The 16,518-nt window shown below is 33.6% G+C and overlaps 1 protein-coding gene across 10 annotated transcripts in view; it reads right to left on the bottom strand.

Annotated features, from left to right (window-relative positions):
- Positions 1-16,518, bottom strand: part of LOC119084206 (optomotor-blind protein) — an 89,655-nt gene that overhangs the window by 9,418 nt on the left and 63,719 nt on the right. For 6 of the 10 annotated variants that reach the window (XM_037194088.1, XM_037194089.1, XM_037194093.1 and 3 more), the window contains 3 exons: positions 13,751-13,834; positions 298-444; positions 114-190 (listed from right to left, as the gene is read on the bottom strand). In XM_037194088.1, coding sequence (XP_037049983.1) covers positions 114-190; positions 298-444; positions 13,751-13,834 — 308 coding nt within the window. The remainder of the gene's footprint in view (positions 1-113; positions 191-297; positions 445-13,750; positions 13,835-16,518) is intronic. The other 4 variants (XM_037194094.1, XM_037194095.1, XM_037194096.1 and 1 more) reach the window with 1 other exon arrangement.

The following is a 16,518-nucleotide window of genomic DNA, read 5'->3' as shown; positions in this document are numbered from 1 at the left end:
TTTTTTTTCTACCACATAAACATAAAACGAAAAACGTTGATCGAATAATGGGCGGGATAATAAAAAAAAGAAAACCGTTTAAATGGAAGAAAATATCGAATAGGAAAACTTACTTCTTTTCACGTTTTCCAGCACCAGAATCACGAAATCCCTTTGCAAACGGATTGTTATCTATCTTCAGTTGAGTTATCTGCAAAAAAAAAATACAGATGGAATTATTCACACAAAACAGTCCATTTTCATCTCAATCTACACATTCAATTGTTGCGTAAATTGCACACTGAAAACTTTACGAACCTTTTCATTTTGATATGCCGTGACTGCTATAAATTCGGTTTCCTTAAAAACATACGTTCGGAACGTTGAGTAGGGCAACTTTAGAATGTCATTCGCTCGGACCAAGTGAAATCGAGGCTGATATTTGTGCATTGAGTTAAGTATCGTCTGAAAATAATAGAGAAAATTTGTTAATTTATAAGAATGTGGAAACTATGCGGAAATGATTTTCCGTTTCATTATAATGTACAACTCCAGTTCAAAGCGCTCAAACATTAAATTAAATTTTACTTTTTCCTATTAGGATTAGAAATGACGAAAATGTTTTATCATATCCTTTGTATATTGTCTGGTGTATCTGATATACCCCTTACGCTGTTTACACATCTAATTCGATAAGCATTTTCAACAATTTTCCGCTTTGTACTTATTAGGAGAAATACTTTGCTGGACGTTTATCACAATCGGGATGGGTCAAATACACTCATTTTCCTAAACATTTTCATTATTGTAGCGCTTCTGTATTTACAATGAAGTTAAACACCCTTGCGCCCTTTAGATAATGGCAATGCAGCTCTTGTGAGAAAAACAAAAAGAGGCAATGGAAAATCGATCAATTGTGATAAAAATCTTCGTGGATGTGCAATCATTACTTCAGAAAGAATAAATTCTGTTCTTGCCCGACCCCCGACGGAAGAACATTTAACATTTTCATCGACTAAATAATTTTTACTCCTTTCACCCCTGGAAACTAGTTGAGAAAAGCTTCTACAAACGATCTGATAACGAAAAAGAAGATAAAAAGCGAATAGTTCTGGTTAGTATTCGCTTTTTAACAAAGTGTTACAACAAATGAAGTAAAAGATTTGGCTCAAACCCTAGGAAGGTGATACTTTAAACAAAAGATTTAATAGATTTGATGATTTCTAATTATTACTAAGACGTAAATTAGAGGTCACATACACAAAACGATTGTTATATCAAATGAAGTAATAGATTTATCTTCAAATACTAGACGATACTTTCAATAACAGATTTAATGCTAACACAGTGAAATCTTTTCTATATGTCCACAATTACTAAAAGTATTAAAACACACGAGTGACTGCTACCGGCTAAGTTGAAACGCGTAGTCGTTGTTAATTAGAAACAATTTTTATCCGAAACAATTATCTAAATTGCCCCCGTATTATTGATGTGAATGGAAATATTGCTCGGTTAAAGTTCAGAATGACTAAAACGAACGTTTCACTTAAGATTTACTCGATTTACAATCGAATCAGGTTCTCACACCTCTGACTTATAGCTCTTCAATTTAGTTATTTTTAAACTGGAATATTTACGACCATGATTCCTAGAACGTAGATATCGGAGAAATTCTCACGCATGAAGAACGTTGAAAATAGTGAATGAAAATCGCGGTCAATTTTGTTTCGTTTTTTTATTTTTGATATTGAATGAGGGTATTTGCAATAAAATAGTAGATTACATTGGATGCTGCGAAAGTGGTTCATTACATGAGGTAAATATTTTGTGATAAAAACAAACTCCCAGATGTGTTTTTGTGCACCAAATTTCGCTAACTGTCTTTTCGACATGTGTATCCGATCCGAAGGTACACAAATCCACTTGTCAAAAAACTGTTACCGAATCAAGTTTCCCCAAAATACACGAGAGAGTTTTCGAGTTTCACAAAATCATATTACGAATTAATGAATTACAGTGAACGACATCTCAAATGTCTCACTGTCATTTTTTTCAGAGAATGTCATTGTGAATTTGCAATGACACAATAAAATTCTCAGAAAAATTTGACAGTGAGACATTTGAGATGTCGTTCACTGTACGTAGCAGCATCCGAAAATATTCCACATTGACCTTTTTTGCAGGGGACAAATTGCTATGTAATGTTAAACTTTCGCATGGGACGGGCAATAAAAATACTAAGATGAGAGAGAAAGAAGAGTGAAAAAAAAATGAGATTTGAATATTAAAATGAATTTAGAGTTAAATTCAATGTGTTTGACCGAAAATGGATAGAATCAAATGAAAAACTTTTTTTTTCCCTTCCCGACCAATAATTAACCAATCAATCCTCCGATAAATCATGTTTTTATGGGACTTTATCACTTTATGGAATATACCACGATAAATTGGATTAGGTGCAATAAAACTAATATTTTATAGAGATTATTCTAAATTTTCACGTTTTTATTCAAATTAACTATTAAAAAACTGAAAAACTTTTTTTTTTGTTCGTTTTGTTTTTATTTTTTTTGTCTTTTTTTATTCATTTTACGAATGAATATATTAAATGCCGCTCGGCTATTATATCTGTCCGGTTGCCCATGGTGAGAATTAAACAATTTTTACGTTTTTCCAAATATAAATCGTATAACTTCCAATTTATAAATGAAACGAGAAAAAAAAAACTGATTTTGATGATGAGAAAAAGACACACAACCGAACTGAAAATTATATACCATCTCCACGTATAAGGTGATGAAGTGTTTCTAAACTAATTGCCTACACCGTTCTCGTATATGCAAAGTGGCTTAAATTATGTGATACGATTAAATTAAATGAATCAAAAAAACTAAAATAAAAAAAAAAACAAAAAGACGAGCTATAGAATGATAATTAGTTTATATATCGCTTTCCATACTCTTTGTTAATTGACTATGTGAGGTCTCATCAAGTATAAAATGCCATAGGTGTATTCGCCATTATAGATTATAATGTTTTTAAGCGGAGAGATAAACACCCAAGTATATATGTTTTATAGGTGATTATTATAATGCGTATGTAGGTATCAAATGCAAAGCGGTCTTTTTGTTTCTATCGCGTTTTAATCTCATTAATGTAGGCTACAGTTGAAATGGTGAAAATAACTTAAAGATTTCTGTACTTTCAATGTTGGTTTCTGGCTGTTGAAATAAAATCTGGATTTTCGTATGCAGAATGATTTTGATCAACGCAACGTTTACACAACGGCAGGATTGTAGTTTTGAAACAGTTTACGATATGGTAAAGTGCTAAAGAGAAATAGTACAGACTCCAACGTTAATGAACAAAGTTTTACTGTACATATGGAATCCAGCTGCACGTCATACAACGCTTGTGAATTATAAAATTGATTTCGGATCTCGGTGTAGATAAACAGCCTCCATACAATTCGGCCAACACTCAACGGGGAACAGCTGCATACTCGATTTTCGACATTTCATTGATCAGAATTTTATTTTTGTTATGTTGATATTTTTCAACTGGTGGTCCTTTTGTGCGCGAAAATATAAAAACATAGAAATTTCTTCTGTAAACACGAAAGTCTTTTTGTTGTTCAATTCAAGATGAAATGGTATATATACATTTATTCTCAAAAGAACAACACTGTCATTACATTAATGATTGCCAAATGACACAGTATACTCAACATGTATGAATAATTTAATTGTTTTGATTTCGTTTGATTTATGTCCTTCCCGGATCATAAGTGTGATTGTGTAATATTCGACAACTGCCTCTCACCACTTCCGTTACAATCTCTTGAATCACTGACTTATTAATTTTGAATTTTTGACAGAATTCCGCAAAAAATTTTGGTATTGTTCCTCTAGCACCCACCATGAGACCGATTACACTTAATTGTTTCAGTTTTAATTTGGTTTGAATATCGGCTATACATGGTTCGTATAATCGTTTCTTTTCTTCGTTCACTGACTCTGGTTGATTTTCGTCGCTTTCGAATCGAATCCCTTTGCATATAAAGATTCGTATATCCGTAAGATGACGGTTGATTTTAGACAGTTTTGCATGTAGCCCTTACTTAGTTTGTCGTTAGTTGTAGACATTGCCTCAAATCGTAATCGAAACGGTAAATTGGTAAATAACTATTTGTGTTTAGTGTTTATGCGTCTGCCTGAGACACTGAAACTAATCTAAAATACTATAGACATAAACCATATGTTAAAAAAATTGTTCCGAAAATTTTCAATTTTTCCTGCTAAATTTAACTAATCCCTTTATTTTCCCTATTTTATTTACCATGTTTTTGTTGAATTATACACTTGATATAATTCTATCTGGTGAAGACAAGTAGTCTAAATAAACAGCAGAGTCTAAGTGACCCTAGTTAAGATAGAAAATTGTGAAAGTCACTTTTCAATAAACAGCCGAAAGGCACAGTCGTGTTTCATTGGAGGTTCGGATAAAGGACTTATCCGAAATATCCTGAAGTCAGTCCACATATTCCAACAGTTTTTCGACCTTAAAAGAACTCACTATACAACATATAAATACAAAATTCGCAACATACAAATATTTCATCATTTCAGACGAAAAACATTTAAAAAAAACTTTTTGTAAACAGACAAAAATTCATTATTTTCAAAATTTTGCGCACAAAGGACCACCAGTTGAAAAATGTTACGTAGGCAACCTAACAAAAAAAATCGAAAAAGTAAAAAAATATCGAGTATGCAGCTGTTCCCCGTTGAGTGTTGGCCGTGTTGGCCGAAGTGTATGAAGGCTGTTTTTAGGTGTTCCGGTTGAAAGTTGACTGATTTACCATTCAATTAAGCGAGTGCTTGTTAGCAAAAGCACTGTTGTTTTACTTGACGTATCCTTTTTATGCTGAGAAGTATGTTTCGGTTGTTGCATGCTTCAGGGCCGAAAATCTAACTTTACTCACGATGCCACCGGGAAATGCGTCATTACTTCATTGACGAGATATAAGCGTTAAATCTCATTTAGCGAGGGGAATATCTTACGTAATTGATTAGAACTTTTTATTTTGCCAAATGCCAAATTCAAAGGGTTTTCTTGAATGAGATCTAGGATTGTCTTGTCATACAGTTAATGTCAGCCAAATTTGCGTCTAGGGTTGCTTCAGCTGTTTAACCAGCTGGTCCACTTATACAATCATATTGACTATTGGGCGAAGGTTATATGCCCGCTTGTTTTGTTTTAATGTCACAAGCTCGGTCGACATAAAGTGTAATTTCGAGGGTTCTTTAAATAGGACAGCATTATAACAACCAGTGTTGTAAAATTCACTAGTCAACATCGCCGAAAAAGTCTATTTACCAATAATTCTCATTTCGTTTTTGTTCTAGATTTGAAATCATTTTTTAAATTACTCATGTCTAGGGCCTTCATTCTTTTTCCGTCATAAAACATTCCTCTCGTTATAGCGTTAATTCTTGCAATAATTATTAGTCAAAGCGTTACTCATTCATAATAAATACACAATAACATAGTTATGCATATAGGTATTATATCGGTATCCTATCCACGACCATGAGACATAAATTCAGAAAGTCAGCGTGAAACTCTTTAATTTCGAAAAACGCATAATTGTTTTCATCCCGCAAAAATATTAATTCAGATATGTGTTCGGAGTCAATATAAACCTGATAATTAACCTTTTTTTAGACTCAATATAACAAATACAAATTTAAAGAGAGAAAAGAAAAAAAAAACTTTATTTACGGCCTGTCATCTGATGGGTGGTCCATTTTTTTAAAAATGGCTATCGATTCTAAAATGTTGGCTGTGTTGTTGGTTGGAATATATATATTTTTTTCTTTTTCATCATCGCTTTTAATTTAATAATGTTGTTTTCGTTTTGTTTTATTATATTTATTTATTATAAATTTTATGTACAACCAATTAAAAAGCGAGCGATTAAGAAAAAAAAAACAAAACAAAACCGAAGTAATTTTTTTACGAAAAGGAAGTGCCAAATGACGTTGAACAGAAGAAAGAAAAAATTCTGAAAGACAAATGAATCAGAAAATGAAAATGAAAAAAAAAAAAACGAAAATGAAATCACTTGGCATCCATTGATGATTTTCATAAGTATTTATAAAAGCTTTCAATGGTTACAGCTCTTGCATGTGTGTTGTTAGGATAAATGAACTTTTCGAGAAATGTTTGTGTACTTAAACGATGAAATTTGTAGATTATTGACATGAGGTGGCATAAGCAAAAACAAACGTCATTAGATGAAGTAACAATTTTGTGGTAGAAGCTAACTCCGAAATGTTTTTGAGCAACAAGCTTCGGTAACTGCGCTTTTCGACAGGTCACAACATTATACATTATTTCAACGCACTTCAAGCATGAGTGCTACTCTAAATAGGGTGCTAAAACTGGGCAGTGTATCAAACAAATTTTGGCACTGTAAACATTTTTCATACAAAATAGTACTTTATGTGGCAGCTGTCACTTGAAGCACTTTTGCTTGAAGTGCGTTGATCATTTTCACGACTTTCCAAACGTCAGACACGATACCAGCTGTCAAGCATGTCGAAGAATATCGAATGAATTGAACGAACGATTTTCATGCAAAAACCAGTAAATTGAACGCAATTAACGTCAATCGACTACTTGACGAAAAATTAAGTGGGGTTATGTTGGAGAGTACCGTATAATGAAGATTATCTATTTCCAAGCTAGAACCAGTGCTGTAATTTCACATAAAAATTCGCAAAAAATGAACCGAAAATATTCGACATGTAATCGATCATTTTCGGAGAAGGTAAGTCGCTACGTAATGTTCAACTTACGTATGGGGCAGACAGTAAAATTTATTATTGGCTTTTAAACAAAAGAACGTCAGGAGTAGACCAAAATAGTTATTTGTGTATCTCACTTCGTTCGGGCTACAACTCGCGAAATTGCCTAAAAGCAATCGTCCAAAACAGATACTCAAAAATATTTTCATGTAAGGGGTCGAAAACCAGAGAAAAATCTCAAAACTCCCTCATTTTCGGCCCCGACACATGAAAAGTTTTTTTTTCGTGGTGGAATGATTGGATTCGGTCATGCTGCAACACATTGACTCGATACTATTCACAATTAACTTCACTCAAAATAGAAAACAAAAAATTATTTTCATGGATCGCAGTAGGCGATCAATATTGCTTGAATGCGTGACGCATGTGCGCATTTTGTATTTAAATGTCAGCCACTGACCTGGTCTAAGTATTCGTCTCCAATAATTAATCAAAGATATCAAACTGTTCTCCTGGAGAAATTATTCAAAACCTGACAATCTTTGGCTCTGCATACAATAGTAAAGCGTGAGTTTATCACCCAGTACGCATCAATTTTTGCCTTGATTTTGAATTTTGATATTTAACACAAGTATAAGCAACATCATGACTACACAAGAGGCGAGTGGTGATATCGCTGCAGACCCGAAGCGATCAAAACCGAATCCAGAATCGTTGGAAGAGAATTTTCCGGCCACCGATATACTGGCGTTAAATGATGATTGCTTGATGAAAGTGTTCGACTATTTAAACGAAACTGATCTGCTGAACGTTATTCGAACGAACAGTCGATTTAAACTTCCATGTCAGCAGTTATACAAGCGACGATATTGCCGCAATCCGGTAACCGTATCGAATGTTGACGTTGGTGGAACATTCAAGCATTCCATGAGCATTTTGGAACAATTCGGTCCGGTAATATCCAAATTGTATGTCCGATTTAAGACGGAAAAGATCGAGAAACTTCTGGACGCAATAGTTGCGAATTGTGACACAAGCATTGTGGAACTGGAATTCCAACATTTGAATTCTCTCGTCAAAGCGAGTTCGATCGCCCATAAAGTTGGAAACAGACGGATTCAAACGTTTTTGGCTAATTTGGCGAAACAATTCAAGAATCTTCGCAAGCTGAAGTTCGACTATTGCAACAAGTGGAAGGTATGTTTGTACTCGGATGCGATCATCCAGAACATTCCGAGTTTGATGTCGTTTTCGACAAATGAAACCGCAGCTGGACTGTTTTGGTCATCGGAGAAACTGGAACAGTTCATCGGATTGAATCCGCAAATTGAGCATCTCAGCATTTTGTTCGAAGTGAACGAACAGGAATCAACGGATCGTTCGTGGCACATCAGCAAGAGTTTCATTCGACACTTGGATGATTCGTTGCCGTTGCTGAAGAGCTTAGAAATAAATCGAGTCTCACTGCTGTCACTTCCCGAATATGTTCCGTCTCCGTTTTCCATGTTCGATTTTCGAACGGAAAACGAACCGCCGGCGGATCAATTCCCGAACCTAAAAGAGTTCACATTCGGCTGCTTTCCGGAGTTTTATGGCATTGACTTTGGCTTCCTGATGTTTCGCAGTAATGCCGTTGAAGTGCTGAGACTCTCCTACTTCGACTACAACATCCACTATTTCATCATGCATGTGTCTCAGTTTAAGAGCTTGCGAATCCTGGAATTGGAGCTACCATTGAATCACTTTGCAAATCTGTTGGGTCAGAGCCGATTGACTGATGCTGTTTGGCGGCCGTTCGGCATCCGAGAAATAATAGCTAACAATTGTCGACTCACGAAAATCATCGTTCGACAACATCCATGTGAAGCTTATCAGGGATTTTTAGTCGGTACTCTGGCTACCGAGGATGCTTACCGGGACGCGATCAAAGGATTCGAGTGGAAAATACATTACGGTATTGAGTGTCTAATGTTTGAAAAACTTCCAGCATCCAAGTAATTTCTTCGTTTTTTTAAAGTTTTGTTAATTGTTAATACCTTACATGCGCTACAGCAACATTTTATCGTTCAGTTGAAATAAACCACAATCCAAGTCTATAATTCGCTTGTTGTTCTTCTTCAAATTAAATCAAGAGATTGGGACGACAGCTCCTTGCAACTTAGTTAACCACAGTTGTGGAACACAGTGAAGATTTCAAATTAACTAATATTTCCGGTTGAATTGCCGTTGAGTTGCTTCGAAACGAGTATAGCGTGAATAGTTTCCTCAATAAATCGCGGAACGGAAGTTCCAAATTTGTTGTTTTCGTTTTTTTTTTTTTTCAGTGTCTCACATGAATATATGGCAGAGCTTTCATTGTTGTTTCTCGTTTAATTCGGAAATTTTTCTTTGATGGACAGATGATGGAAAGGAATGATATTAGATATTAGGGCCAGGTTAAAGCGTTTTACATCGCAAAATGGTTACAAAAAGTAGAAAAAAATGGAATTCGAGAAATTTTGGACGGTGATAGAACACAATAGTTAAAATCGTTAAGAAATATCGTTAAAAACGAAAGATTGCGTCACATTTAGCCTTTCACAGACTAGACTGCGAGCATGTTGTTACCGAGGTCTGTTAATATATTGGATAGAGCCGCAAAAGAAAACTGCACTACAAATTAGATTTATCAGTTTAAGTGCGGTCACATATGACCATGGACCACACGATCTAGCGAGTGATCCCTTTAATCCTCTCTTGTCATCATATTAACTCTCCAATATCTACATTTACCTACGCTCTGCATGAACTACCCCAGGTGAGTAGTCTGATCCCTAGTGAAGTTCCTACTGATCCCTAGTGACTACTCAGTCAAACGTAAAGCTGATCTCTGAACAATAGATTTCAATTTCAGTAAAGTAAACAAAATGTTAAAGTAAAATTGATTTAAATCCTACATACGACAGAAGGTTGCAATTAATCAAAACGAAACGGATAAGCCGGTCCGAACACATTTTATATTATTTTGTCGATTTCTTTTTTAAATCAAAACAAAGCCAAACGACCGAAGAAAAAAAAAATTACGAGCAACACATAATAAGTCAACAAATCCTTTATAATCCGGGAGAGCACGCCATAAAAAAACGTGTTATTATCGCATTCACTTTCCGGCAAACACAAATTTTAACTTAATTTTTGAATAGTAGAAACAGTAGCTAAATTCACATCCATTTAAAAAATTGAGATAAAAAAACGAAGTTAAAAATTGATGAAAAAAAGCAAATCAAACGAACCGGTATCGATCATATTTAGTCTATGCTAATGGATTCCGATAAGTCGATAATTAATTTTAGCATTGATTATCGGTCTGTTAGTGCTATTACCGCACATTAGTATATATTTATGGTACGCATAATATGCAAAAGTTTGATAAGACTTAATAGTCTTTGATTGCATTGCCATAACGACACCGGCTCTATTTAGCCTGTGTATATTTACCAAATATTATTTAGTGAAGTAAAATGGTCTACCATACAGTTTCTTGTCTCATTTTGGTCACTAACGTTAAATACAGAGAAATGTTAACAGATGGCGTTGCTTCCGCCCAGCGCTGCGTCATCTGTTATCTATTCTATCAAAAAAAAAAAACAATTATTTCATCGATCATTTGGTCTTTCTTGTTTAAGGTCTTACAGCACTAGGTATCTCAGTCTTATGCCTTGGGCATAAATTACGGAATTTTTCTCGTAATTTAGGCCCTCAGCATGAAAAGTTGTATACGCATCTTTTGTAGACGGTTTATTTTAGGCACTTTCGCTTGTCACACTCACTTCGTTCGGGCTACATTCCGCGAAATTTCCTAAAATATACCGTCCACAATAGATACTTAGATAACTATTCCTTAAATTTGTCAAAATTCTCAAAGATTCGTCTTCTTCTTTATTTCCAAGCCATAATGTCTTCACGGTGGTGAATCAATTTAATAGCATATATTAGCCAAAAAAAAGTCTGATGCGCCTTTCTCAATATTCTCAACTTACTCAGAATTCTCAAATTTGTCAAAGGAAAATCCAAGGTAAGTATATTGAGGAGGTAATGCTAATGCCATATATAACCGAATCAGATGTGCGGTGGCACAAAAGTTCGATACAAACGCCATCTCATCCCTTCGTTGAAAGCAAAAACTGGAATAGAAAGTCGGGCCATCTGTTGTGAGATAGCGAAAATATTTGTCGGGCCATCTGTTGTGAGAGAGCGAAAATATTTTTGTGAAATACAAGTAAATCGTAGTCAACCATTTTAAAAAAAGATGTCATTGGCATAGAACTTATGTGCTAGGCCGCGCATCTGAACGGCATTACCTCCTCACTATATTTACTTTGGGAAAATCTCTTGATTCTACATAAAATACGATCAATTAGAATCATGATTAACTCAATAACCAATATGTTTCCATTCTAGACTAATTAAATACATTTTTGAGCAAAAGAAAGGCCAATTCTCGAAATTAATTGTCTTGCCACAAACTACTATGAATCGTTTTCGTTCAAGAGTTTTTGGTAGAAAATGAGTTAGCAAGAATTTGTCAGGCTTCATTTGTAATTGTGAGTGATTTAGAAAAGTAGAAAAGTAGAAAAAAATGTGATTATTGGCATTTAATGTGAAGCGAATGTATCCAGGGCTTATTCGGATTTTAAATTCTTAAATTACTAAAAATTCTGATAAATTGTTAAATTTGAAAATTTTAAGAATTAATTCTCAAAAATTCTTGAAATCCTTAGAAATATTTCTACAAATTTTCAGATATTCTCATTTCTAAATTTTTTAAAGATTTTATCTAAAATTTGATAAAATTATTAATTTTCTAGAAATTCTAAAAAAAATTCTTAAATTTCTTAAAAATCTTAAAAATTCCTAAATCGTTTTTTACATTTTTCCCTCAAAATTTTCGAATAATAAGCCCTGAATGTGCTGCAAATTTTGTGCAACCAAAAATTCAAATTCGCACGAAAACAAAAAATTTTGTTTAAAGAAAGTATACCACCTTAGCTATACGTTCATGTTATACAGTAAATTATGCAACATTGAACTGATTTGACCTTTATATAGTTAAGTATACCAATTACTAATTAATAAATTCGTTGGATAGATTGACGACATCATGTATTTTAATATCGTAAACAGCTTCTGTGTATAGTTTATAGACACACATTTTCCTCTACATCAAATGTTATTTTGAAGTTCATCGAATATATGTGCGCTCATTAGCATAATGTTTATGTGTAATGAACGACGAGAGAGAAGTAAAAAAAAAACGTAAAGTTGAAAGAAATAAAAGACGAAGAAGAAGAAAAAAAACCTCTGACTAATTAACATTTTATTATCTACGATCCGATATATATATTGCTCAACGGCGATATATCCTTCTTTATATTTTTGTTTAGTATAAAGTAGTAGAAGACAAAAAAAAACTTTTTTTTATATATTTTTCTTTTCATTTTGACGACATCATCAATAACAAACAACCAAATTAACAGAGACACAGAGCAATAACACATATATAAAGAGTCATCATCGGGAGACTATATCACTCTGTGTTCTCGAATTATGCCCTTTCGTTTCGGAAATTTATTGACTTATTTAAAATAAAAAAAAAATTACAAAACGGCTGGCCACCGCGAAAGAAGTTTTGTTCGACGTTTACATTGGAAGTCGACATTTATATATCGAAAATTCTTCTTTTTTTTATTTTAAGTTTAAAAAGATATCGGTGTGATGAGACGAATGTTATGTGTTCGTACCTTTGAGTCTTCATATTCTTGAAAACTTTTATTGTTTTTAATTAATTTAGAATTTAAAGGTGATGTGGTGTGTGTGTGTATATGTGTGTGGTTTCGGTGTCATTATTTAAGTTTTTAATGTGATTTTGGATGAAATTACTTTTCCACAGAAACTGTGAAGTTTAGCCAGTCTCTCAGTAACTTTATGATCGACGACAAAAAACGACTTCATTCTGGGTAAATACAAATGGTCAAATGTGGACTCTTCAACATAATGAGTTATAAAGTTAAATGGTGTGCTGATATGAAAAGTTTTCATTCAGTTCAGTCACGTCCAAAGTTCTTGAATGAACAAAGTCAACGCTTATGTAATGTTTGTTTTGCCCTTTAACCCCAAGTGGAAATCATAACTTCAAAATGTCGAAACGAGAACTATATCTTTCAGATATTCAACTATGAAGAGCTTCGAGTGTTATGATAATAAAACGTGAAACAAACGGTACTCGAATCAAAGTCTCAGGTCACCTGTGCTAGAAGAATTCCAACGTATTTCACGAACACATTTTGCAGTGCTGCCAGTAATCGTTGGCTCAAATTTACTGACAGCACTGAAAAATGTGGCTGTCATTATTGCATGATCCCTTAGGTTATTCACCAATTGAACCAACAATTTGGCAGTTTCAATTTTGAATGCCACAATAGCGCTCCCAGCATTAACACTCGGGTTGTCAGACGTCAAAAAGCCTCCAAATTTGGATACATGCCTGCGTTCACACTTTTATGTGTGTTTTTACTCTTTTACTCACTGTCTTAACGAATAAAATGCAAAGCCTACTCTGATATACCACTGTGAGAATGACTGTGGTTTGAGCCTGAATAAAACCTGTAACGTGGCCGATAATTGCCACATTTTCGAATTCAAATATCGGTGTTTTACAAATTATCCATCCTTGGTTAAAGGAGTCTTTACTCTTGAAGGAAAAAAAGATTTTTCGTACAAAGAAGGGGCTGAACATTTTTCGTTTTGTTTGTGGATTAATCAGAATTACAACAAGAAGACAATTGCGTTTTAGAACATAAAACCCTGCACCTACCATCATCATGCGAATAATAACTACGTGTATGGTCAACGACTCTTTCGTCAAAGATCTCGCTTCCAAAACTTTATTATTAATGAACGTTTTTTTTTAAACTCACCGAATACATGCTATCACTTTGTTGTTGCTGTGTTTGTGAGTTAGGTAAATCATAAAATCGAGATTGCCAAGTTGAATTCCAGAACTATGGGGGAAAAGACGATACCAACATTATAATGGATTTGAATATCTCTGTTTTACGATTATGAAAATGTAACGCTTCATTCGATGAAGCGGGAAGTAGATGACAAAATAGAATTTTAAAGTTTTTACTAAACGAAATTTGGACACTGGTTTTTCGCTATTATTTAAATTTGAAATTTTTACATCTGGAATTCAACTAATTTCAGAATTGTTTGCAATCTCTAATGGAGTGAAAATTTAAGTAAAAGCTTGGTTAAAGGTCATCATTGAGTTTAGAGGGCAAGTTCCTTAGAATATCGAATAGTTTCGTCGCAAATTTAAGTAGATGTCGAATCGGAGACATTTTCTCTGCTTTAAACAGAAAAAAAAGAGTGGAGGGCGAGGCAGTAACCTTCACACAGAAATCGCCCATTTCTGTCCAAAAGAACTAATTCAAATTGGCTTGAAATGTTTCGGTTTTAAACGATTAAGCTTTCAAAAACTTTATCTATCACTCTCAAATTTCGCGCAAAATTCGAATATCCTTGAATAAATTCAAATGTTGTACATAATTTGATATGATTAAGGAAGTTAGCAGAGCTTGACTTTCCATGAAATTAAAAAAGTCGCGTTTCGGATACAACCCGACTGTAATAAGTCTTTTTCTCTAAATATCTCTTTCGTCTGAGTCTATTGCAATCTAACGTGTCAGAAACAATTTAAATCACGTGACTGCGTCTTCCTGTGCTTTGGAATTGAATGGAATGTAATTTATTAAAATATAGATAGATGAAAGTCAAATCATAATTTTTCAATTTTTTTTTTTGTTCAAACAAGTTCTATTACTTAATCATTTGAAAGACCTGTCGCACCGGCGACGAACGAATGAATTTATTATTATTTTTTCGTGTGTGCGTTTTGGTATTATATTATACATTCGACTGATTTTATAAGTAAATTAATTAAACATGTAATGACATAAAAAAATAACAACCGATTCAAGTTTACACGACCAACACGAGTGATATACATTTTTGAAAATCACGATGACAATTTCGTGTAATGGAACATTTTTTTTCGTGATTCGTTTTTTTTTAAGTATAATTTGAGTCGAGATAATTATAGGAACAATTACGATTATAAAAAAGTGATGAAGATCACCACTCGATAAATAAATTTATTTATATGAACCGGTTATTAAAAATAATTATCTCCCATTTAACACACGTAATGTTCCAAAGAAGGTGTCTTTTTCAATATCAGCACTATTGACTGAGGTGAGTGGTTAAATTGCAACATTTCTTAATCATGTACTTTGATGAAATTTTGGTCTAAATTTCCCTATATTGGGGCCATATTGTTATTATTCCCGGACTAAATCTACCAGGTCGTTATGTAGGAAACTACAGAACAAGCAGATCTAGTACTTCAATTGTTTGTTGAGCAATACGTTGGATTAAAAAGTGCCTCTTTAGTATCCCATTTTGTTGACTATAGCTGTACCTAAATCATTTCTTTGTAAGAATTAAGAATAATGTCAATTTGGTGTTGAGGAATTTCGCGCCGTGACATTCACAATAACCTACAAAGTGACATTTTCCTTATACAAAATGTGTCTTTTTGACAATTATTGTTAATGACGCGGCGCGAAATCAGCCGTCAGTTTATTCCTCGGTTAGCAAAAAAAGATGTAATCGCACGTATCACAGTATACACTTTGAGTCTAGTACTTCTTTTGTTGAAACTAGTTTTTAGAATTTGTTACAAATTCTTATTTTCATTCAATTTGCTACAAAAGTCAACCCTAGCCAGAGTCAATCTGTTATTTCTGTTATCGTTGGTGCTCACAGATGTGTAATCCTTTTAAAAATGTTTCGCTATTGTACTCAGCAAGTGTTCTGTTGGCAAAAAAACGGACTAAGAAAGATAAACAAAGCCCTGGGGAAATTAAATTATCTCAAATATCTCGCTAATTTACTCGCATGCGAATATTTATTTCTGCAAAAAGGGAACTTTTCAGCGTTTCATCCCTGAAGTAGTAGACTGCTTACTAATAGAAGAAATTATGCGAAAATTCTTGTGTGAATTTTACAGATCTCGGCATCGGCTCAGAGAACAAACTATTTCCACCATTTTTTCCATCGACAAAAGAGGTGTTTTACAAAAAAAAAGTGAAGCGAAATTTCTTCGCTGTGAGGTAAACTTCATTTTACCTCACATTTTTCAGTGAATTACCATTGTTTTATCACTAACATTTTCGGTAAATAAATTCCAGGACAATCCGGATTTGTTTCCTATTTTTAATAAAGAATTGAAGTTCCACATTTTACAGCTCTCAATTTAATATTCAAAAGTTAATAATCTCTTGTTTTCGAATATTAAAAAAATATTATTTTTTGTTTCATAAATACAAATATTCGTAATTACTAAATACGTATATCGATATGTGAAGCACTAAACGTAAGGTAAACGTGATACATGAACATTATCAATGGCGGCCCAATCGTTTGATGTTTTTGAAAAAAAAAAGTTTTATACATCGTGTGTGTCCCCAGATATGTATATTGGTTTTATTCCGATAAATACGATTTTTATTTGAGTTTATGTATGCATATAAAAGAATGAATTTTTGTACAACAGCAACACAAAAAAAAAGATTTTTTTTCTTATATTTTGTTATAAGAAATAACCGTCCCCCTCTGTCCG

The sequence above is a fragment of the Bradysia coprophila genome, unplaced genomic scaffold, assembly GCF_014529535.1.
Source record: "Bradysia coprophila strain Holo2 unplaced genomic scaffold, BU_Bcop_v1 contig_732, whole genome shotgun sequence".
Taxonomy (NCBI): Eukaryota; Metazoa; Arthropoda; class Insecta; order Diptera; family Sciaridae; genus Bradysia; species Bradysia coprophila.
Note: the sequence above shows the minus strand (reverse complement) of the source record. Positions and strands in the feature narration are given on the sequence as shown.